Below are 23,611 nucleotides of genomic sequence, written 5' to 3'. Positions count from 1 at the left end.
GGAGGAATGAAAGGCCTAATCCAGGTTGTTCAGGCCTTAGCTCTAAGATGGAGTTGAGGATACCCCCTGAAAAGGACCGAAGTCTTCATACAGCCTGTATCTGAGAGCTTCCCTCAGCCCAGAGGGAAGGGTAGGGTAGAGTGGGCAGTGAAAAGCAGCAGACTCCTTACTCACCACCCCCACCAGTGTACAGAGCCTGTGTCTGTGTGTGTCTGTGTGTGTGTCTCTAGGTGGGGACATGATGATGTTGGGGAAGCCCAGAGACCCTGGATGGGAATAAATCCACTTAACCACTCTGAACCCAGTTCATGAAACTATGGGTCAATATTTGAAGAGCCACATAATTAATAAAGAGCTCTGCCAGACTCAACACACTGCATCCCAGTGGGAGATAAGACAAGTGTTAGTTCAACAGAAACAGCCCAAGAGGGGAGAGATTTTTTTTTTTTTTTGTAATCCATTAGGTTTCATATTTAGAGTGAGGTGGTCTGCTCTGGACAAGACTGTTCATTTATCAGGTGACCAGCAAATGAGCCCCAGCTGCACTGACACCCTGTGTTGGATCTAAGTGATAACTCTTTACAGGCAAGGAAGAATTTCATTAAAGCAGATTCAGCAGGTACCATAAGGCCAGCAGAATCTGACATAGTTTCTGTTTTGTTCCCGTGCCTGCCTTCCAGCAGGGAAAAGCTGAGGGAAGCTCCAGGAACCCTACTCCTAGGCCCTTCTCCTGAGGGGGGTGCTGCTTCCACTCCCTCTCCCCAAAAGCAGGCCTCCTTCCCTCTTTTCCCTGGAGTACCAAGCAGATCCTGTCTCAGAGGTACCTGGTTCATTCCCCAGACAGGCATTTGACTTTGTGGTTCTTGGTCTAAGCCAGGTTGAACAGCGCCTTTGTGTGCCCCCTTGGCCCCGAGACACAGAGATGGGCAAGGCCTGGTCCCCAGACAGGAAAATTGGCCTCAGAAGAGACAGCCTCAATCAAGTGATGAGTTCTGGGGCTAGAATCAGCTGAGAGGACCATGGGCTGAGAAGGGTGATGCCTGAACTGAGCCTTGAAAACTCAACCATGATGTGTGGAGGTGGGCTAGGGCATGGTAGGCGGAGGGAGCAGCCTGGAAACCCCAGGGTGGGGTCCTAAGAAGTGAGTGTGCACCACCCAAGAGGAAGCCCAAAGAGAGTGCCAGTTTCTTCCTGGCTGCTGGGGGAGCTGGGCTGAGGCCAGCCGCAGGTCAGTGAGAAGTGCAGGGGCCAAGGGAGCTGCAGCCTTTGAAGCTAGAAGCCAGCCCGCCCTCAGCTCAGCCCCTCTGAGGGCCCTTTACAGAGTCAGGGGCAGGGCAGTTCTGACAGTATGGAACTCCCCAGGGGAAACAAAAAGTACCTGAATTCTTTGCCCAGCTCCGAGTTCAGTGAGGAAACACCCTCTTGGGGCAGGCTTAGAAAGGCTTGTGTGAGGCTTGTTGAGGTGTCTCAGTGGCTCCTAGGGCAGGCTTCCAGACCAGACTGTCTAAGGGTCGAGATGGCCACAGCCCCACGGACAACTCTCCATGGTGTTCTGACCCACTGGGCCATCACGTTTCCACAAGTGGAACAGGAGTGGTATTTGCCAAAAAGAGGACCACAGATGAAAGAGGCAGAACCTTCGAGTCTTTAGCCAGCAATAGGAGAACTAAAGCAGTAGAAGCAAATGTGCTCAGCACTGTGTTCATCCCAGAGGCAGCACCAGGAGGCTGGAGCCCCAGAGGCAGATGAGGGGAGGTGTTCATGTGGGGAGGTGTGGCATGGGGGGACATCCTGTTCCTGTCCTCTTTGGCCCGCTGAGCAGGAGACAGGCAAAGGTAAAGCATGGGCTATAGATAAGACCTCCAAGGTTACAGAAATGTCTCAGCCCAGCCGGGCCCTGAGGCAGGCTTGCGTGTTTGCTGGCCCAGCATGGCCGGCCTCCAACATGGGTTCCGGGAGCCTGGGGGAGATGTTCTGTCCCTCTGAGGTTGCTCGGGAGCTGGTGAGCCAGGTGGAGATGAGTGACCATGGCTCCACAGATGCTGCGACCCTTGCTGACGGCCAGAGGTGCCCTTGACAGGAAGGAAGGACAACAGTAGTAGTGATACAGCATACCACCCTGGGTGCCCCCGGGGGCCACCGTGGCCTTGGGGCAGGCCCTGTGCTCACCCTGCACTGTCAGCAGAGTCCGGGTCAGGCACTGCTCAGGAAACCCTGCTGCCCCGTCCTTAGAAAGCTTAAGGCAGCAACACGGGCCACCCGAGGAAAAGCAGTGGGCGGGGCACCTGGTGTCCTTGGTCTGTGAGCACAGGGAGTGGGGGTCACGTGACCTCTCGGAGCCTCCCTTGCTCTTGGGAACAATGAAGGGTCTAAGACTCGCTGTGAAACTCAAAGGCCCGGCAGTGGAAATGCCCAGAGGCATCTCTGCTCACCCCTGCAAGACTCAGGCCAGGCCCACACCCCACAGCAGGGTAGACAGCATCTGCACCTCCAGCCTGTCCCCTCTCCTGTGAAATGGAGATCTCAGAATCCCCTCTCTTTCCCTGTCCCTCAGGTGTAGTGAGTCACGTGGCTATCACACCTGCAGACAATGTAAGTTCAGTTCAGTTCAGTCGCTCAGTCCTATCCTACTCTTTGCGACCCCATGGACTGCAGCACACCAGGCTTCCCTGTCCATCGCCAACTCCCAGAGCTTGCTCAAACTCATATCCATTGAGTCGGTGATGCCATCCAACCATCTCATCCTCTGTTGTCCCCTTCTCCTCCTGCCTTCAGTCTTTCCTAGCATCAGGGTCTTTTCTAATGAGTCAGCTTTTCTCATCAGGTGGCCAAAGTATTGGAGCTACTGCTTCAACATCAGTCCTTCCAATGAATATTCAGGGTTGATTTCCTTTAGGATTGACTGGTTTGACCTCCTTGCTGTCCAAGGGACTCTCGAGTCTTCTCCAACACCACAGTTCAAAAGCATCAATTCTTTGGTGTTCAGCTTTCTTTATGGTCCAACTCTCACATCCATACATGACTACTGGAAAAACCATAGCTTTGACTAGATGACCTTTGTCAGTAAAGTAATGTTTCTGCTTTTTAACATGCTGTCTAGGTTTGTCATAGCTTTTCTTCCAAGGAACAAGGGTCTTTTAATTTCAAGACTGCAGTCACCATCTGCAGTGATTTTGGAGCCTAAGAAAATAGTCTGTCACTATTTCCATTGTTTTCCCATTTATTTGCCATGAAGTGATGGGACCAGATGCCATGATCTTAGTTTTTTGTATGTTGAATGAACTACTAGATCATTCAGATATGACCTAAATCAAATCCCTTACGATACAGTGGAAGTGACAATTAGATTCAAGGGATTAGATCTGATAAAAGTACCTGAGGAACTATGGAGGGAGGTTTGTAACATTGTACAGGAGGCGGTGATCAAACATTGTGAAGCACCATGGAAATGTAAGGGATTGGTCTTGCATAGGCAAAGCAAAAAACTGCATATAAAAAACATACTTAGTGAGTACCTACTGTGTGCCTGACACTGTTCCAGGCCCTGGGACTCTAGGCAAATGGAGCTGGCTGAGCCGGCCAGAATGAGGCCAGAGTGGGACAGGTGTGAATGGCAGGAGGGGGCCCTGCCCAGTAATGGTACAGGTGAGTGGAGACATGGGGGAGCAGAAGCCCGCACAGGGCCGCAGAGGGCAGCATCAAGGAGGCATCTGATAACACAGCCCTTGGTCGCTGTCTGGGCCAGACTGGGCAGAGGCTGAAGAGCATGGAGACCCTTGCAGGGCCCGAAGCCCCACCCCTGCCCCAGCATTGAAGACTAGTGGCCCTGGCTCCACAGGTCTGCCTTGGGTTCAGGGTGAGAAAGAAGGACTAATGTTTTCCCAAAAGATTTGACAAGAAATGCTGTCTTCAAAGAAGGTGATCCCGCCCACCTGTGTGGCTAAAACTGTAGTTCACTCTTGGGCGTTGTTCACAAACAAAGCCAAAAGGCACGTCAGGGTTTTGAGGAACCCCACGGGGGCCAGAACCCCGGCCCATCCTGCCCAAACAGTCTCCCCGGGTGGTTTTATACCAGACCTGCCTGCCAGTGTGCGTCCCTCCTGTGCCTTCCACCTGTCCGTCTAGTCCCAGCGGCCTCAGCGCTGGTGCCCACGGGAGGTCACTGTGTCGGGGCTCAGGCCCCACCCCTCCTCCTGCTGCAGCTGGGCAAAGCAGCAGCCTATGGGGAGCTCACTGCACCCCCCACTGCCCCCCAGCACTGCAAGCCCCGATCACCTGTGTGCCCTGGAGAGCCCCCCCCACCCCCAACATACACAGGAATGCTGGTCACCCTATAGAAATGCAGAATCCCACAGGGCTTGCTGGCAGCGGAGCTGATGTCCTGGGGCCAGGTCGGGGGAGAAGGTGGAAACGCAGGTTCCCTCTTTATGGCAGAGGAGCCACTACTTACCAAAAGACTCGAATTCACAGTCTGCCATTCCAGAAAATCCTTTTCACCTGGACACGTTACCCTTTCCCCCCAGTTGCATCAGGTAGGCCTGGCAGCCCCTGTCATCAAGTTGGGGCTGAGGAGTCTTCAGAATCAAAAGGCCCAGTGTCCTGACCACTGTCCTGCCACACCCTGACTCTGTAATCTACATGGTAAAAAAACATCACTTTGCCAACAAAGGTCCATCTAGTCAAAGCTATGATTTTTCTTTCTAGTAGTCATGTACGGATATGAGAGTTGGACCATAAAGAAGGCTGAGCGCTGAAGAACTGATGCTTTCGAATTGCGATGCTGGAAAAGACTCTTGAGAGTCCCTTAGACTGCAAGGAGGTCAAACCAGTCACTGCTGAAGGAAATCAACCCTGAAGATTCATTAGAAGGACTTAAACTCTAATACTTTGGCCACCTGATGTGAAGAGCTGACTCATTGGAAAAGACCCTGATACTGGGAAAGATTGAAGGCAGGAGGAGAAGGGGATGACCGAGGATGAGATGGTTGGATGGCATCATCAACACAATGAACATGAGTTTGAGCAAACTCTGGGAGACGGTGAAGGACAGAGAAGCCTGGTGTGCTGCAGTCCATGGGGTCACAAAGAGTTGGACATGACTTAGTGATAAAACAACAACAGTTTACATGGTCACCATGCTTGGCCTTTCAGACACTCTGTTTCCCTCTGTGCAGACTGGGGCTGACACCCCCCTTCCCAAGCAAGGTTTTGTGAGGATCTGATGAAATCATGTGTCCAGCCTAAGCCCAGCAGTTGTTCTTATTTCCTTGTAGCCTTTAGTGGTCGTGTGGCTGGGGTGTTGGCCCTGCCCAAGGGGAGCTGACTGTGGGAAGTGAGCACAGCCTGCTCTTAACTTGAAAAGCAAAGGAGCTTGAGTTCCCAGGGACATGCGTCTTGTCCTCTCATCTAGCTGCCTTTTATAGTGTATGTGTGTGAGAGAAAGACCTGTATGTTCCAGAACACCCTATCTCTCGTGTATTTCTGTACCGAAAGCCTAATTTCTAAATCACAGTTGAGCCCTCCCAGGGTCAGTGATGACCCAGCCAGGCTCCCACTGCACTTGTCCAAGCTCTGTCCACTATCTAAGGCTGCCCAAGCAGCCCCTCTGTTGGGCTGGGGCATTAAAGGGGCCCCAACCAGGGGATCCAAGCCAGGCAGATAAGCCACTGCAAGGGGCACCTTGGTGGCCCCCAGAGATGGCTGGGCTTCTGTGTGGCCTGGCCCTTTCTCCTCTGGTCAGCAACTCTAATTCTAGTTGGATAGCCGTTGCAAGTGGAGGAAGATAGGTGTGTCATCAAAAGGCAGAGCAAGCAAGCCCTAATTACTAGCTCTTTGAGGTGGCGCGGCACAAACTGCCTCCTGGTTCTGCTTTGGGGCAATTTTCGGCCTCTAGTGCAGCCCAGGGCACAGGCCTGCTGGTGCCTCCCAGAGCTGAGCCCTGAGCCCGGAGAAGGGAGCAAGGCTTCTCTTGCTTCTTTGCGCTGACAAAGGGCTTTCTGCCTGTCAGCCCAGCTCTGGGCAAGTCCCCTCCCCGCTCCCTACCGCAGCCACTGGGCCTCCCTTTTGGCAGGACCCGAGGCTCAAGGCTCAAGGGCCGCGCTTAACTCCCAGCCTCTGGAGACTTCCCTCGGAGCTAGAAAAAACAAGCGGCTGAAAACGTGCCTCCTTGCTGCAGCTGGGCCCCGCCCGCCGAACCTATAGGAAGGCCCTGGAGGGGATCCAGCCTCCCCCGAAGAGGAAACCTGGCTCCGGCCTCACCCGCAGGGCCTGTTATGTCTGGCTCCAGAGGCCTTCTCCTCTGGGGTTTTCCATGCCTGTGAACCCGGCCCCATTCATTTCCCTGTGGTTTCATGGGAATGTCCAAAACGCTCAGCAGGTTGCAGCGAGCCCAGGAGGAGAGGGGTCAGCGAGAGGCCCGGGCCACGGCCGAAGCACCCTCCACTCAGAGGCCTGCAGCGGGGAGCCGGACTGGCTGTGGGTGGGCGCCCACCTGTCAATCAGCTGAGTTTTCCCCTGGTGCGATCTGCGTGCACTGCTCCCCCCCACCACCCAGGCAATTCTGCCTGCAGCTCCCTCTCTCCAGGCCTCCCCTTTCCAGCTCTCTGGGGTACGAGTCCCCCGCACCACCACCCTCCCATCCATCCCTAGCAGCTCCCACTGTTGTGTTCTTTAGCCACTGACTCTCCACCTCACCCGGGCCAGGCCCTTGCGTTTTCCACCTCACTGCACTCGCTTAGGGGCTGCAGGGAGAGCCCCCGGACCCCCTCCAGCGCTGCTCAACCTCAGAGAAGGGGCCATGCTCCGGCGCACAGCTCTTGTGAGAGGCCCAGCGGCCGCCTCCGCACCCCACGCGAAGCCCAGGGGCGCTCAGCCCCGCAGAGAGGATGTGCCCAAGTGGAGAAAATGTATAGTCTTCAGAAGAAACGAATTGAAAACTGGCTGGGAGCAATTCTTATCCAATTTCCAAGTTAGCAGTTTTCACCAAGAGCTAATTGAAACAGTTCTCTGTAAGCGGCCCGATTTCCATCTGCATGAGGCTCCCGCAGTGTCTGCGACAGGGGCCCTGGTGGCTCAGGGCAGAAGCGAAGAAGAGGCTGTGCTCGTCACCCTGAGTTGGTCTCGAGCTTTGAAAATGGATGCATTTTCAGGTTTGGGCAGCGGCCACGCCACTGTGCCCTGGCTGCCCGGCTCCCCAGTCATTTCCAAAGCCGCTTTCTAAGTGTTCTGGGTAGGAAAGGGGTGGGCTGAGTTCCTCACCTAGTTAGCCTGGTGAAAATGTATCTGGAAACGGAACATCCTAGGAGGCGCAGCCACTCTAGCCAGGCACGGTTCCTCGGGTGGGTGCAGAGGAGTGCGGGGGCCAGGGCCCTGCCTTCAGGTCGGCACGGTGCCCAGACTGAGACCCCGCTGCCAGTGCCAGCCTCAGCCGACATCTCTGGGAGTTCTGTGGGAGTGCAGAGTAGCCCGCCCAGTGTGGCCAGCCCCACTCTGACCTCAGTCTGGACCACAGCTGCCTTCGCCACGGTGCAGAGGCCAGCAACCCCCACCCCGGGTCAGCCCATGGAGGGTGCCCTGTCCCTTGTCCCTTTTCAGGGGGCAGCCCACTCCAGTATTCTTGCCTGGTGAGAAGCCCATAGACAGAGGAGCCTGGTGGGCTGCAGTCCATGGGGTCACAAAGAGTCGGACACGTCTGAGTGACTGTCACTTTACTCTCTGATGACCCGGATGGGTATGGACCCTACTTTTCTCTCCTGTGCCCAGTGGCCTTGAAACGACAATTTTAGGGACAGCGCCTCGGGCAAAGCTCCAAGGTTATCCAGTGCTCCTCACACAGGGTCTCCGCCCGAGTCCTCCCATCTTTTGGAAACTTAAAACAACAATTGGAAAATATTACACAAGCCCTTCACAACATCTCTGCAAACTAACTCTTGCCTGTCTCACCCACACATGTGCTGAGAGGAGTCCGCACGTGACCTCCCTCGCCCTTCGGTCTTTGGTTTTCTGAGCCTACGTCCCCAGCCTCACGGCCATGGCCGCAGGCTGCTCCTTGCCAAGTCCAGGGCTCTCTGTCTCTCTCTCGCCTCTTCCTCCCCAGCATAAGGTCTGCACGGCGGACACCTGCCCACCTGCACCTTGCTCCCTGTTCTCAGGCCCCTCGGACCTCCTCGCCCCGCTCTGCGCCCCCGCCCCCTCCACCCTCTGCGCCCATGACCAGCCTCACCTGCGTGCAGCTGTGAATGCGGGCCTGCCCTCTCCTCCTCTGTCTCTGCTGCTGCCTGCAAGCCTCAGCCCCTCCGCTTCCTCCTGACTGCCCTGGGCCTCGGCTCCCTGCGCCCCAGGGCCACATGTGCTCCTCCCTGACCGTCCTCACCCAGTGTCTCCCCCAGCTCCCCCCTGCGCCCCCATCCTGGAGTCCGGCTCCCCAGGCCCCACCCTCACCTCTTAGCCCTCCTCCCTCGATCCCTCATTTTCCAGACATGCCTGATGCTTTCTTTGCTCTCCTCCGTAGCTTGACTCTTTCATCCTTTTCATGTAAAGTGTTTCCCACCTCTTGGCCATTGCTTGAGATTGATCTTAGATTTGTGAGCGTATCCCACCCCCACCCTCGCGAGGTTGGGGGCTCCTAGAGGGAAGGCTGAGGCTTCCTGAGCAGTGCCTGGGACACAGCGGATGCAGCAGGGCCTCCAGGTCACACAGACAGGCAGTGAATCCCAGCTGCTGGTTACAGAGCTGTGGGACCTAGGCCTGATCACCTCTTGTTTTTGTACCTTAAGCTTCGCCACGCATCAGAAAGGGGTGAGAGCACCTCCCAGGCTGCAAGAGGATTTGCTAGGCCTGTGGTCTGTCCACTGTCACAGGTGCTTAACAGATATCTCTTCCCTTTCTCCCTCCATGGCAGCAATCCAAAGAAGTTTTGGAGGGTGAGGCAGTGAACAAATGAATGGCTGTATATGGGAGACACCTTACTCTGGTTGGTTGAAATGACAAGCTTAGCTTCCTCTTAAGTGGAGACTGGTGCTCTATATACTTGAGGGGTGGGGAAACAGCAGGGGAGGGCTGTAGGGGAATGATGTCAGTAGAGCTCTTTTCTTTGTTGTTGTTCAGTCACTAAGTAATGTGTGACTTTTTGCAACCCATGGACTATAGCTCACCAGGCTCCTCTGTCCTCCACTATCTCCTGGAGTTTGCTCAAATTCATGTCTGTTGAGTCAGTAATGCTGTCTAACCATCTCATCCTCTTTTCCTTTTGCCTGCACTGTTTCCCAGCATCAGGGTCTTTCAGTGAGTTGGCTCTTCGCATCAGGTGGCCAAAGTATTGGGGCTTCAGCTTCAGTGTCAGTCATTCCTTTAAATATTCATGGTTTTTTTCCTTTAGGATTAACTGGTTTGATCTTCTTGCAGTCCAAGAGACTCTCAAGAGTCTTTTCTAGCACCACAGTTCAAAAACATCAATTCTTCAGTGCTCAGCTTTCTTTATGGTCCAACTCTTACATCCATACATGACCACTGGAAAAGCCATAGCTTTGAATATACAAATCTTTGTCAGCAAAGTGCTATCTCTACTTTTTAATATGCTATCTAGGTTTGTCATAGCTTTCCTTCTAAGGAGCAAGCGTCCTTTAATTTCATGGCTGCAGTCACCATCCATGGTAGTGATTTTGGAGCCCAGGAAAATAAAATCTGTCACTGTTTTACTTTTTCCCTTTCTCTTTGCCATGAAGTGATGGGACTGGGTGCTGTGATCTTAGTTTTTTAATGCTGAGTTAGGGGATCAGAAATATATGTGTGAGGACTGTGTACCCATGAAGAAAGGGGGCATTGTGGCAGGGGCATGGCCCTCTTGACTCCTGACTGTGCCCCTTCCTGGGAATCCATCATGCATAGGTTTATTGAGCATGCACTGTGCTAGGACTCACACTGGGCTCAGGGTAGGCGGCATGGGGTAGAGAGGGGAGACACAGCCTGTGATCAAAGGGGTGATGACCGTGCGGGCTGAGTGCTGTGATGGGACAGGTCTGGGCATCTGAGAAGCATGCAGCAGCCAGGTGGGCATCTCATGCTGCCTCCCCAGAGGAAGGGACATCCGAGAAAAAGAGATTCGAGGAGAAAGGTCTCGGATTCCAGGCTCAGGGAACAGCAGTGCAAAGGGACAGAAGCAAGAAAGAGGCCCAAGAATGAGCTGGAGTGTGAGGGGTGGGGGACGATGAGAGGGGGAGGTCATGCTGGCACCAGACAAGGGGAAACCTCATTTTACCAAAAGGTGGAACTGTCCCAGGACAGTGGTCACCACTGAAGGGCTTCATGTGAGAGAGGGGCATGACCAGATTTGCGTCTCTCTGGATGTGAAGACAGAAGCAGCTGGGAGTGGCCAGAAGTAGGGAGCCAGTTGCTAAGAGATGAAGGCTGTGGACTGAGGCTCTGGCATCAGGGTGGGAAGCCTCTAGGATCTTGCTCTGTTCAGCCTGCATCCTAGGTTTGGGGCACCCAGGCTAGTCACTGCTGTAATATGCATGATGATAATGTAATATTTAAGACCAGGTTATTACATGCCCATTTTTTCAGGTAAGTAAATTGAGATTCAGAGAGGTTAAGAAATGTTTCTGAAATCACATTGCTTGTGAGTGGCAGAGCTGGGACAAGCTCCTGAGCTGATACCACTAACTTTTCCCCTTCTCCTGTTGCCTTGGGCTGTCCACATGCAGGATATCCTATTTAAAAAAAAAAAAAATTCACGTAAAATTAGACCTTAGTATTTCATACATGTTTATACCTTTTCTTTAACATGAACATACTTCGGCAAACATTATACTAGACAAGGCGTCTTTGCTGCGTGAGGAGGGTGTGTCCTGTGTGTAGGTTGCTTGTGGTCTTTACCTGCCATCTGCTGTAGCAGGTGATTGTGACACCTCTAGGCTTGCTCCCTCCTCCCTGGGATGAGAAGCCCTCCCCTCTGGCACCCAGAGACCCAGAGCACAGGTGGGTGGGGTGCTGCGGACTGAGTGCTGCTGAGCTTGTATCCTGGCATGACCCCAGTGAGCCCTCCATGTGTTTGTCACAGCAGAGCCCGCCCCGGCCCTCCAGGTGATGGGGGCTGTGGTGGCAACGGGCTCCAGATAGATGCTCAGCCGATGCCAGGCCTGATGCCCAGCTCTGACTATGTGGCCTGCTGTCTGGAAGGTGCTCCCGGCAGGTGGCCTTTCCTGAGCCCTATTTAGGGCAGTTGTCAGGCAGAAGCTGACATCCAACACACACACACACACACACACACACACACACACACACACACTGCCTCCCCTGCAGAGGGGAGTGATCTCACACCTGTGTCAGGCTGGGGCAAGGGTGGGGTTACCATCAGGACAGGGACCCCGACCAGGGAGCATGCCCGGCTCCATCCCCACTTGGATATCAGACCCCTGTGTGTGCAGTTTGCTCTCAGAGGACGTCCTAACCACCCAGGGCAGCTTGGAGCCCCATCTGAGCTCTGGCTTCGGGCCTGGGCCTGCAGCTCTACCCCTCAAAGACAGGAGGAGATCAGGGTCAAGGGTGACAGGTCAGCGGTGGGAGCTTCTTCTAACCAGCCCGTTCCTGCCCGAGCAAAGCCCTCAGCCCAGAGCTGGCCTTGGAAAGGAAACACACACTGACTGGAGCCCAGAGACCCCTGGGCCTCGGTTTGCAGGGCTGCAGTTTATAAGCAAGGCTCTCTCCTGCCCAGAAGTTCCTGGGTTCTCATCGGCTCCTGCCATGTCCTGGGCCCTGCGGGAGGAAGATGCTGGGCGCCCCCTGCAGGCCTGTCCAGGAACTGACCCGCGAGGGGCCGGGGAGCCCTGAGAGAGGGGCCCCTTTGCTGGCCCAGATGAGAGCCCCCAGGACTGGCCAGCCCCCTCCCCTTCCGGGTGCCCAGCCCTGTTGCTGACTGTGAATCTGAACTCACTAGAATCTGACTGCTGACCTTTCCCTCAGCCTCCTGTTCCCCGACTGCACAGGGGACCCCCACCATCTGTGCTGCACCCTTCAGCCCCCCCAGGGCTCTACCGGCTCGGGCTCCAGGCCCCCGCCCTACTTTCTCACGTCTACACGCTTGCATTTCCTCTCTCCCCTCCCTCCAACCTGCAGGGATAAGGACAGGTTTTGGGGAAGTGGCCCCTGAAGCTGTCCTGGACACTAGGGGACTATGTGGGACACTGATGTTTTCCTGGGAGGAATGCTCTGCCTCTCTGAACTGTGTTGGAGAGAGTCCCACAGGCTGCCCCTGAACCCCCGTCCACCGTCCTGATGGAGGCACGGAGACACCCAGGGGTGGGAGCCCCCCGAGGCACCAAGGGCCTCATCCAAGGTCAGCCCCCGTGACCAAGGCGTCCCTAGACTCTCTTCTCAAGGTAAACAGCAGCACTTGTCTTTCTCTCACCAGCCCAGCTGACGTGTGGGACGGTACCGGGGCCCAGGGAGGACAAGTAGTGAGGTGACCGGAGAAGCGGGGGCTGAGGGCTGTTGTCGCTGCTGGGGCTCTGGGCTTCAAGCCCACCCTCCTGTCCCTTGCCCTTGGGGGTCTCCTCCTTAAGGTGGGGAGCGGGGAGGGGCCCTGCAGGAAATAGGGGCACGAGCACAGCTCCTGATTAGGGGGGTCCCCGCACATTCAGTTCCTTTGACCTGAGGCCGTGTGGGTGGGGGCTCACGCTGGAGCTCCCTGCCCTGCCCTGCCGCGTGCCCTGCCCTGGGCTGAGCTCACACAGCCCTGTCACGGGGCCATGCTGTCCCCTGCTGGCCGCGCCATGAAATGCAGCCCAGGTCAGCCCCAAAGTGCAGGCTGGAGACACGGGGCTCCGAGGAGCAGGCCGAGTGCCCGCCCTACCACCCCCCAGCCACAGCGACACTCGGACTGCATGGGGGGAGACGTCTGGATCCGTCTGGCACACAATCGTGTGTGCTGAGCGGGCAACGAATGGATGAATGAACTGTGTCTGAAACATTTAGGTGATAATGCTCCGCAGGGTCTGACCAACAGCAGTGTGGGGAGAAAAGTATTAATGACTCAGTGGTGTCCAAGTCTGCTACCCCATGGACTGTAGCCGCCAGGCTCCTCTGTCCATGGGATTCTCTAGGCAAAAATACTGGAGTGGGTTGCCATGCCCTTCTCCAGGGTATCTTCCAGACCCAGGGATCAAACCCGGGTCTCCTGCACTGTGGGCAGATTCTTTACCATCTCAGCCACCAGAAAGCAGACAAGACATATCTAGCAGGACTTGAGACTCCTCTTCAGGTGACCAGATCTAAATATGAAAACCAGTGTGAGGCGTCAAATGGTGCTAGACTGACATAGGTGGCCCTAGACAGGCTCAGTCGTGTCCGACTCTTTGCGCCCCCACGGGCTATACAGTCCATGGAATTCTCCAGGCCAGAATACTGGAGTGGGTTGCCGTTCCCTTTTCCAGAGGATCTTCCCAACCCAGGGATCGAACCCAGGTCTCCCACATTGCAGGCAGATTCTTTACCAGCTGAACCACAAGGGAAGCCCCCTAGACAGGCTGACCCTCTTCAAAGTGGCTAGTCATGCAGTAAGTGCCCAGGAGTGATGGAGATGGTCTTCATAGAAGCGTAGAGAGGTCAAAGGGGGCATCAGATGGCAGGGATGGAAATCATAGGACCCCACAAGGAGACCCCAGGCTGGCCATTTAGCATGGAAGGTAGAAAGAGGGAAGCACCTCTCATGTTTTTTTGGTTTCTTTGGCTTGGCCTTGCTGCACCAACTGTGGGATCTTAGTTCCCCAATGACCAGTGCTTGAGCCAGGCCCTCCCTCGTCAGTGGAAGCAGGACCACAGCACCTCCAGGGAATTCCCAGCACCTCCCATGTCTTTGATGCTGATGTCACACCAGGTACATTTTCCTCCTGTTGTTTCACAACCATTCTGTGAAACAAGTGCTGTTATTATCCCTGAAGTAAATGGATCAGACATGGTCAGTGCCTTGTCCGGGGTTCTACAGCACGGATGTGCTAGAGCCAAGATGCAGGCCTCACCTCTCGAGATTTGGTGGTCAGGTTCCCGCATGTGAACTCAAGGGTTTTCAGCAGGAGATGATGTGCTCAGGACAGACAATGGGGTGGGAGGTTGGATGGCGGCTTGAAAGACTATTGCTGCAACCCAGTGGGGAAAGAAGAAGCTCCTTGTTCCACACACAGGCCTCCTAGATGGAAGAGAAGGGCCTCTGAGACCAGACCCGTGGCCTTTGCCCAACCTCTGTCCCACGTGGGCAGTGGGCTGGGGACGGCCCAGCAGGGTACCCAGAGAGGAGGAGCTGGAAGTGTAGGCATGGGTGGGCCTCCTCCCAAGGTCCAGGCCTGGCGCTGATGGTGTCTGGCCTGGGGCATCCCACCATCCTTTCTCAGAGAGAGGGCTTTGTTGGGGGGTAGACATGCTGTGGGGGGCAGCTTGTTAGACCAGAGCCAGTCCTCAGCAGGGAGGCCCATCAGGAAGGCAGGGCTCTGCCTGCTCATGATCTCGTCCCCCTTCACTGGCTATGACTTTAGAGCTTAGGGAGGGGACGGGGCTCACCCCAGGCACTGCCTGCACCTCCAGGAACAGGACGCGTATCCCACAACTGCCGCCCAGCCTCCTGGGGCTCCTCCCTGACCTCTCCCGCCCCCGTGGGAGCAGCATGGGCTTGACATGCAGCCCAGTGTGGGCTGCACTGGGGAGGATCTCCCCTAGGCTGGGCAAGGACCTGAGAGTCTCCCCTGCAGGGGGCCGAGTGGGGAGGCCGGCAGGTTCTCCCCACGCAGGGCCCCAGCTCACACCAGAGTCCCTTCCTGAAGGCTTCAGCTCTTGGACATGTACGTGATCCACCTGTCCTCCGCAGGCACCCTGGGCGGGAAAGCAGCCCATGGGCCTCCTGCCCCAGATCAGGAGGCAGGGGGGCTGCTGACCTCTGTGCTGTGATCCGGCCTTCCCCTCTGCCCATTGGTCTCATCAGTCCCTGCTCCTCCCTGGGACTCTTGGTCTGCTTTCAGCTTTCCTGTTTGGAGCCAGATCCATTCATACTTGTTGATCCTAATTACACTCAGGTGAAGCAAAACCAGGTTAACTCCTGGAAGAGCAACTCAGTGGTTTGAACACCCCTACAGGACTACAGTCCTGAAAGTGAAGTCTGCTCAGTCGTGTCTGACTCTTTGCAACCCCATGAACTGTAGCCCACCAGGCTCCTCCTCTGTCCATGAAATTTTCCAGGTAAGAATACTGGAGTGGGTTGCCATTTCCTTCTCCAGGGTATCTTCCTGACCCAGGGATTGAACCCAGGTCTCCCACATTGCGGGCAGATGCTTTACCATCTGAGCCACTTGGACCCATACAGTACGTTTGGGCTTCCCAGATGGCACTAGTGGTAAAGAACCTGCCTGCCAATGCAGGAGACATAAGAGATACAGGTTCGATCCCTGGGTTGGGAAGATCCACTGGAGAAGGGCATGGCAACCCATTCCAGTATTCTTGCCTGGAGAATCCCATGAACAGAAGAGGCTGATGGGCTACAGTCCATAGCGTCGCAAAGAGTCAGACACGACTGAAGCAACTTAGCACGCACGTGCACACACACTACGTTTGTCTTGTCCCCAAATGCCTGAATTTCCTCTGTCATCTGTGACTGTCCTGTTCATCCTCAGAAACCCTCATCTTTCCAGGGAGGAAAAGGAGCCAAGCGCTCCTGGGAACAGGGAACCTTGGGTCCACACACCTGCCTCTGCATGGCCCTGCAGAGCCCCCTGGGTTCTTCTGGCCTGCTCAGGCACAGGAGATGCCCCCAGTGTTCTGGGAAGCTTCGTCATTCAGCAGAGATCTTTACTAAACACCTTCTCTGGGTCAGGTGAGGTCCCAAGCACTGGGGCTGCAGCTGGGAATAAGACAGGCACCCTCCCCAGACCCCCGTCTGGTGGGAGATGCAGCGCACGAGGTGACCCACCAGCAGAGAGGAGTACAGACTGATTAGTGCAGTGAGGGGCATGAGCAGAGGGATGAGGGAGAAAGCAGCTTGCAGGAAATAAGCTGGGATGCATGCTCCATGATGACCTAGAGGGATGAGGTGGTGGGGGGGGAGGGAGGCTCATGAGGGAGGGGTTATATGTATACCCACAGCTGGTTCACGTTGTACAGCGGAAACCAACACTGCTATTGTAAAGCAATTATCCTCCAAATAAAAATAAATTTTTAAAAGTATACCAAATGCCAGGAGGGCATCTTTAAGCCAAAACAAGGATACAAGAGAGCCAGCCAACCGAGAAGCGAGAAAGAATGACCCCACCACGTTCCCACCACACCCCCCACTGCAGGCTCGTGGAGGAGTTCATGCTCTTGGCCAACATGGCCGTGGCCCACAAGATCCACCGCGCCTTCCCCGAGCGAGCCCTGCTGCGGCGGCACCCGCCGCCGCAGACCAAGATGCTCAATGACCTGGTGGAATTCTGTGACCAGATGGGGATGCCCATGGACTTCAGCTCTGCAGGGGCCCTCAATGTGAGTGCCGGGAACACGGGGGCTGGGAGGCCCTGTTGGGGAAAGCAGGAGGCAGGCCAGGAAGCCTGGTTTCAGCAGCTAACTGCATCCCACCAGGGTCTCTTGGCCCTTCAGCCCAGTCTCCCCCACAAGGGAGACAGGAAGCCCTGGGGACAAGGCCTTCATCTCGCAGGGCCTGGCGGGGAGCCCAGGAGACTGAGGCAGTGCCCTCAGGCCTAGCTGTGGGCAGGGGTCCCGTGGGCAGGAATCGGCTGAGCTCAGGCTCTCTCAGGGCACTAGGATTAGTGAAAACCAGAGGCTGTTTTTCATGGTAGGGGGTGTCAGATACTCCCCACCCAGAACTGAGAATCACATGACTCAGTAACCCATGGCTTGGGCCCTGATTCCACAGCAGGGGGACCAGCCCCATCCGCTCTGGGCTGGGGTGCCCGAGGTCAGACAGGAAGCCATTCTGTCCAGGCCAGCCAGACAGACAGACGTGGAAGGGCTACCCTCGAGCCAGGAACCTCGAGGCAGGCCCAGCCTGGGACATAGGCTGGGGGCTGCTGGCCGTCCCCCCTACCAAACCCCTGCAGGCCACCCATGGCCACCTGAGCAGGGCTGGGGCCCTCGGCTGGTCTTTCCTCCCAGAGCCAAGTCTCAGGTGATCAGTGGGTGACAGGGCCCCCAAGCCTCTCTCCCCAGGCCTGACTGCATTTCACGTGGTTCTTCTAGAAAAGTCTGACCGAAATGTTCGGAGATGACAAGTACTCCCTGGCCCGGAAGGAGGTGCTCACCAACATGTGCTCCCGGCCCATGCAGGTAAGGCAGGGCCAGTCCTCCACCCGCCCCGCCTTCCCCCCCTCCCTGCCCCCCGGGAGCACACAGGACCTCTCCAGGCTCAGGGAACCTGAGGGGAGGTGTGGGGAGAGGGGAGAGGTGGGGAGGATGCTCCCCGGGGAAGCATCCAGGACAGGTGGCCCTGGGCTCCTTGCCACCTCCTGCTCCGACTTGCCAGCCTGTCCTGCTCAAGGGCCGCTTGTCTGGGGCTCAGTTGGAGGAACAGTTTGAGCCTTGCTTCTCCCGCTGCACAGCCCCTGGGGCTCTGTTTGCTGGCAGCAGGGGGGGAGCCACCCCAGGTACCACCCCCCAACACTTCAGGGCCTGGTCCCCACAGATCAGACCAGCTCGGGGTCAGATGCAGCCTGGTCAGCAATTCATGGGCAGATGGGGACCTGGAACAGGAAAGCGCATTGGTCTCCCCGAGTCCTCAGCCCCCACCACAGCTTGGGGGCCCCAGGCAGAGAAGTCTCCTTGTCCCAGATGATCACAAGTGGAGGAATCAGGCGTGGGCCTCTGTCTGCAGCTGGAAGTTAGGCTGGCCACCGAGGAGGTAGACAGTGTGCTGGCTTCTGGCCACCAGTTTCAGCCCTCCAAGGCTGAGCTTGGAGGCCCTGGGGGGCCGAGCATTTTGGGAAGGACCCCCACCCCCCAGATCCCAGTGCCCTGTCTGGTCAGTGAGAGCTGCCATTGTGAACAGAAGCGGTGGTGGGCCCAGTGCAGCCTGGGGGTGCTGTCCAGAGGCTACGTCACTGGGCAGATCCAGTTTGTCCACAAGAACCTCAGCGGCTCACAGTTGACTTCTGAGGCCTCTGGCTCTGCTAGGAATGGGGCCATCAGGTCCATTTGGGTCTGGCTGCGTAGCCCTGCCCCCACTCACAAATGTCTGCTCCACACCAGGCACCATAAAGCACCGCCCCCCCACCAATGGAGAGGGAAGGCGTGCATCTCTGGCCACTGGGCTTGACACCACAAACGAGGCCGATGGGGACCCCATTTCCTCCACCAGCCTCTAGAAGCCACCTACCCCCAAGGGGAACCCAGCCCTGAAGCTCCAAGGGAAGGGGTCCCGTCCTCAGTCACTCAGAGCCTGACAAAGACCAGACTCACCCTGGCCTCACCTGCAGTGACCTCAGAGATCAGTCTCTGCCTGGGATCTGATGTCAGGGAGGGACCAGAGAGACCAGGGTGCCTGGTCCCCTGTCTCTGCCCCATTTCTGGGTCCCCGTCTGTCCCACGCAACCCAGAGACACCCCCACTGCCCAGGAAGGGGGCTGGGACCCTCCGCCCTCCTTACCCAGCTCGTCTGGCGACCTGGGCCACTGCTGAGGACAAAGGCCAAACGTGGCTCCCAGGGGAGGCGGCTCCCACCTCCCTGGTCGACTCACCCCCGACATAACCAGGGCCCAGGGGGAACCAGAAGGGAAGCAGAGCCCAGCAGCAGAGCAGGTCAGCTCCAGCTGCGTCCTGGTTTCCAGGGCTTTCAATCACAGAGTAACCGGAGCTGGCTGTGCGTTCGGCCCAACACACGGGAGCGTGTGAGGGTGTGAGTGTGAGCAAGTGGCAAGGGAGGGAATGAGTGAACACACACGGGTGTGACTCAGGCCCTGGCCGAAGAACCTGGTCGCTGGTTCCCAGGCACCATGGCATCTCCAGGGACGGTGGCCCGGGCTCTCAGCACAGCTCCACCGTGGGAGCCGGGCTGTTTGCTGTGCCCCTAGAGACACTCAGTGTCCCCCTCGGGCCTCAGTCCTAATTCCTGCCCTACAGGAGGGCCCTCTGACCTCAGCTCCTCGGGGTCTTGGTCTCAGGACAGGTTGTCAGGGCCAAGAAGGGCCGGGAGGCTGACCAACCGCTGCCTCCCTTGGCTGTTGAAAGGTCAAGCCTTGGGGGCACAGGGGTGCCAGGGTGTAGGTGTGGCCATCAGCAGGTCAGGAATCAGGGCCTCCAGTCGGAGGTTGGTCAGTCATGACCCAAGGCAGGGCCAGGGCCAGAGAGGACAAGTCAGGCACCTGTTTTGCTCTGGGTGGGGGTGTCCTGGACCTTCTCTCCTACCTTGCACTCTGGCCACATGGGGCCATCAGGCGTGTGACTTGGTTAAGAATACTTCCGGCCCCTGGCCTGGCATGGCCATGGCTTCCCGAGTAGCCACCCCCAGCCCCGTTCTAGGGAGGGGCAACCAGAACAGTTCCTTCCTCCCAGGTCCCGGCAGTAACAGCCACTAAAACCCAGCAGTGAGCTGCTGTGGGCAAGGATGGGTCCAGCTCCTCCCTGAAGTCCTCTGACTTCAGCCTGTGGTCCCCCTGCCCTTCACCCCTGCCTCCCTGAGGGCTGGCACGGCTGCTCCCCCAGGACTCTGAGAGAGGAGGCCTTTCAACATCTTAAGGGTTCCTAGCAAGAAGCACATGTCCTTCCCCTGCCACCCCCCACCCCAGTGACTCCACTTCCAATCCCCAGCAGAGGGGTCTGGGTAAGCCCCGCCCTGGGCCTCAGCAGGAGAGGAGTGAGGGCCCCCATGACTCCGCTCAGCCCCATGGCAGCCCCAAGGGTACCCCCCGCCCCGTATGGAACAGCCCCTGGTCTTTGCAGACTGCCCCAACTTTGCACAGCTGCCCACACCTGGCAGGTGGGCCCACGCTCCCAGCACCCCGCCTGGTGAGTCTCCCAGGCTCACAGAGTACACCAGACCCCCACCTGGTCCGGCCCAGCTCTGAGGTACCCCCCCACCCCCAACCCCCAGATGGCCGTGTACTTCTGCTCGGGAGTGCTGCAGGACCCAGCCCAGTTCCGCCACTACGCCCTCAATGTGCCGCTCTACACACACTTCACCTCCCCAATCCGCCGCTTCGCGGATGTCCTGGTTCACCGCCTCCTGTCCGCTGCACTGGGTAAGGGGGCAGCCCCGGGGGGCGGTGCCAGCCATGCCCAGAGTGGGTGCCCGCAGCTAGAGGCCACAGTGCCATCACTGGGGAGGCCCCGGTGGGTGGGGTGGACACCCTGAGTCGCAGGGCAGCCTGTGCCCAGAATCTCTCCCTGTGAGCACGTGCTCGGGGCCCCTGGACCCTCACCGTGGCCACACCCTTTTCTTGGCCCTCCCAAGCTGGGCGCAGGGAGGCCTCACTCTGCCTGGGCCGTGGGCACCATGCTGCCATTCCCCGCGCCTTCACTGGCGCACACAGGGCGCCCGCCCGTGAACCCCTGACCGCGCTCTGCCCAGGCTACCGGGAACTTCCAGACGTGGAGCCCGACGCCCTCCAGAAGCAGGCCGACCACTGCAATGACCGCCGCATGGCGTCCAAGCGCGTGCAGGAGCTCAGCACCGGCCTCTTCTTCGCCATTCTGGTCAGGGTGAGGCCACCAGCCATCCCCCACCCATTCCCTCCCTGCGCCCCATCACCCTGCCTGGCGCCTACACAAGGAGTCCCCCTGGGAGTCCCGGCCCTTCAGCAGCTGGGGTGGGCCCTGGGGGAACGCCCCATTCCTTGGCCGAGCCCTGGCTGGAGCCCTGCCCCTGCAGGAGAGTGGCCCCCTGGAGTCGGAAGCCATGGTGATGGGAGTCCTGAACCAAGCCTTCGACGTGCTGGTGCTGCGTTACGGGGTGCAGAAGCGTGTGTACTGTAACGTGAGTGCCGGGCTCCTGGGGGAGTCAGGATGCTCTGGGCTGATTCAGGATGCTCTGGACCCTGGGGGGAGGCGGGATGTTCTGGGCCCCAGGGGAGTCGGGATGGGCGGGCAGAGGGAGCACCAAGCTGTGTCCACTCAGCACACTTCCTACCTACCTGCCTGTCCCTGTTCCCGCTGCGGGTCTACTTCATTTTCCCAGCATCTGCTGTGGTCTTGGCCGAGGGACAGCCCTTGTTAGATTCACAAGCAGGCAGGATGCGAGCCTAGGCCAAGAGCCCCCATCCCTGTCCACATGTGGTGGTGACACTGTACCCCTCACTCACCTGTGGTGGCACCGAGTCCTCCCAATGGGCCTGCCGAGACACCCCGCTGTCCTGCCTGGGGCCAGGGGTCCCGGTCAAAGGTCAGCCTTGGGCCTCTTTCCCAAGGTCTCAAGTAACCAGAGATCAGGTCCGTCCCAAACCAGTGTAGGTGACAGGGGAGGCAGATTTAGGAGAAATTTTTTTTTTTAAAGAACATGGGAAAAGGAAAGATCAGAGAGAATGGCCCGAGGCCATGCTGGAAGCTATGTCCCCTGAAAAAAAGAAAAAGGCCAGCCTTTGTCTTGGTCCCGCCCTGGGGGCCCTCTGTTTGAGTTTCTTTCTGAGGGTAGTTGGTGCTGGTCCAAGGCCACCTGAGGAACCTGTTCTAGCTGACCCCTGACCCCAGCTGTGATTTCCCAACACCCAAAGCACTTTGGGGAGTGCAGAATCCAGCATGGAGTGTAGAATAAACACAGTATGAATAAAATGGATTAAAGCAGGGGAGACAGTATGGCGTCCAGCAGGAATCAAGTTAGGCTCCTGTTGGGAATTCCCCTGGCTGTCCAGTGGTTACAGCTTTGCACTTTCATTGCCGAAGGCAAGGGTTCAATCCCCAGGCAGGGAACGAAGGTCCCACAAGCTGCATGATGTGGCCAGAAAAAATGCTGGACTCTTGTGAAGTTCATCGACACAGTGGGATTCAGGTCTCTGGTCTCTGCTCACAGCCCAGCCCCTCCTCTGTCTGTGCTGACAGACCCAGGCCTGGAGGGGTGGCGGCCCTCCAGCCCCAGGTGCCCAGTTCACCTCCACCCACGTGGACAGTCCCTGATGAAACGGACAAGGCCGCCACCTGCCCCAGTAACACACGGAGCCCCCAGCCCCTCCCCGCCCCCACCCCTCGGCGAAGGTGGCTTGTCTCTGCGGCCTCCTCGAAGTGGCCAGAGGCAAGAGGCGAGGGTTGGGGCGGTCCTCCCCCATCAAAGGTCAAGCAGCCCAGAGCCAGGCGGCAGGGCAGGGAGCTCCATCACGGGTCAGTCAGAGGTGGGCCAAGGTGGGGACTGCTTCCAAGGTCTTGGGGGAGGGGGGACCTTGCAGGGTCAGAGGTTAAGAGGCGGCGCCTGGAGCCTGGGTCCTGAGGCGCAGGTGTGTGCACCACACACCCCCTCCCCGCACAGATGCTGCCCCTGCGGTCCCACCATTTCCAGAAGGTGGGCAAGAAGCCGGAGCTCACGCTCGTCTGGGAGCCCGAGGACTTGGAACAGGAGCCGGTGCAGCAGGTGAGGCGGGGTGGGGCTGCCTTCCCAGAGCCGCTCCGCATCCCCGTCTGCCCAGCTCTTCAGCGAGCCCCCTTCTGCCTTGTGGGGTGTCCTCCCAGGGCTCCCGTCCTGGGGCCCCCTGCCCTGCACCCAACTCCCCCCTCCCCACCCTTTGGGCCCGGCCTCCCGGGATCGCCACTCTGGGGAGAGGCCGGGCCTCCATCTGCCCCTCTAAAGCAGGGGGTCCTCAGCTTTGGGGTCCATTTGAGACGCTGATGAACACTGTGTAGACCTCCTACGCAGGAGGACAGATTTCACCTACAGTGGGCCTCGCAGGCCAGACCCAGATGGTGAAGTTTTCTTCCTGGCGCTGAGCGGCCTCCACCAGGCATCGCACAAAGCAGCCCCGGGCTCCTTCCCTTCTCACCAGGACCCCACGGCCTCCTCGGTCCTTGAACAGCTTACGGACAGGCCCGCGGAGGCCGAGACAGGCAGAGCCAGGGTCCCCGGGGCCTAGCTGGGTGAACTGGCAGAGCTGGGCTTTGCCTGAAGCCCCTTCTGTGCCCCTGGCTGGGCCCTCCTCCCCCTCAGGTCATCACCGTCTTCAGCCTGGTGGAGGTGGTGCTGCAGGCAGAGGCCACCGCCCTCAAGTACAGCGCCATCCTGAAGCGACCGGGCACCGAGGGCCTCCTGGACCCGCAGGACCAGCTGGGGTGTGGTGACCACAAGGAGGAGCAAGACTGAAGCCGCCTGCCTGGCCACACCCCTCTCCCCCCGCCGCTCTGCCCCCACTGGATTTTAGGAATAGGACCTTTTGACACCAACGGGGATTTTTTTTTTTAATTTGGTTTTTAACAACTCAGGGTTTTGTTTTTATTTTTTTCATCCTGTTTTATTTCTGCAGCGCAGTTTTTAAGCTGGAGGGGGGAGAAGGTGGGGCTGGCCGGACGGAAGGCTGAGGCCTGGCCGGTGCTCAGCCACCCAGAGCTAGACCTGGTCCTCCCGGAGGCCAGCCGCCCTGCTGCCCCGTTACCCACTGCCCAACCCTGCCCAGGAAACCAGGGGTTTTCAGCAAATCAGTGTCGTGGAATAAAATCAAGTGTGAAGTGC

At 57.7% G+C, this 23,611-nt stretch overlaps 1 protein-coding gene across 4 annotated transcripts in view; it reads left to right on the top strand.

The window, feature by feature from the left end:
* The window catches only part of DIS3L2 (DIS3 like 3'-5' exoribonuclease 2), a 353,242-nt gene extending 329,631 nt beyond the window's left edge, over positions 1-23,611 (top strand). For all 4 annotated transcript variants that reach the window (XM_043909686.1, XM_043909689.1, XM_043909687.1 and 1 more), the window contains exons 15-21: positions 16,317-16,500; positions 17,215-17,301; positions 20,060-20,207; positions 20,537-20,667; positions 20,837-20,941; positions 22,421-22,522; positions 23,093-23,611. In XM_043909686.1, coding sequence (XP_043765621.1) covers positions 16,317-16,500; positions 17,215-17,301; positions 20,060-20,207; positions 20,537-20,667; positions 20,837-20,941; positions 22,421-22,522; positions 23,093-23,245 — 910 coding nt within the window. In that variant the 3' untranslated portion in view covers positions 23,246-23,611. The remainder of the gene's footprint in view (positions 1-16,316; positions 16,501-17,214; positions 17,302-20,059; positions 20,208-20,536; positions 20,668-20,836; positions 20,942-22,420; positions 22,523-23,092) is intronic.

This window comes from Cervus elaphus, chromosome 8, assembly GCF_910594005.1.
Source record: "Cervus elaphus chromosome 8, mCerEla1.1, whole genome shotgun sequence".
Classification (NCBI taxonomy): domain Eukaryota; kingdom Metazoa; phylum Chordata; class Mammalia; order Artiodactyla; family Cervidae; genus Cervus; species Cervus elaphus.
This window is presented reverse-complemented; position numbering and strand designations above follow the sequence as displayed.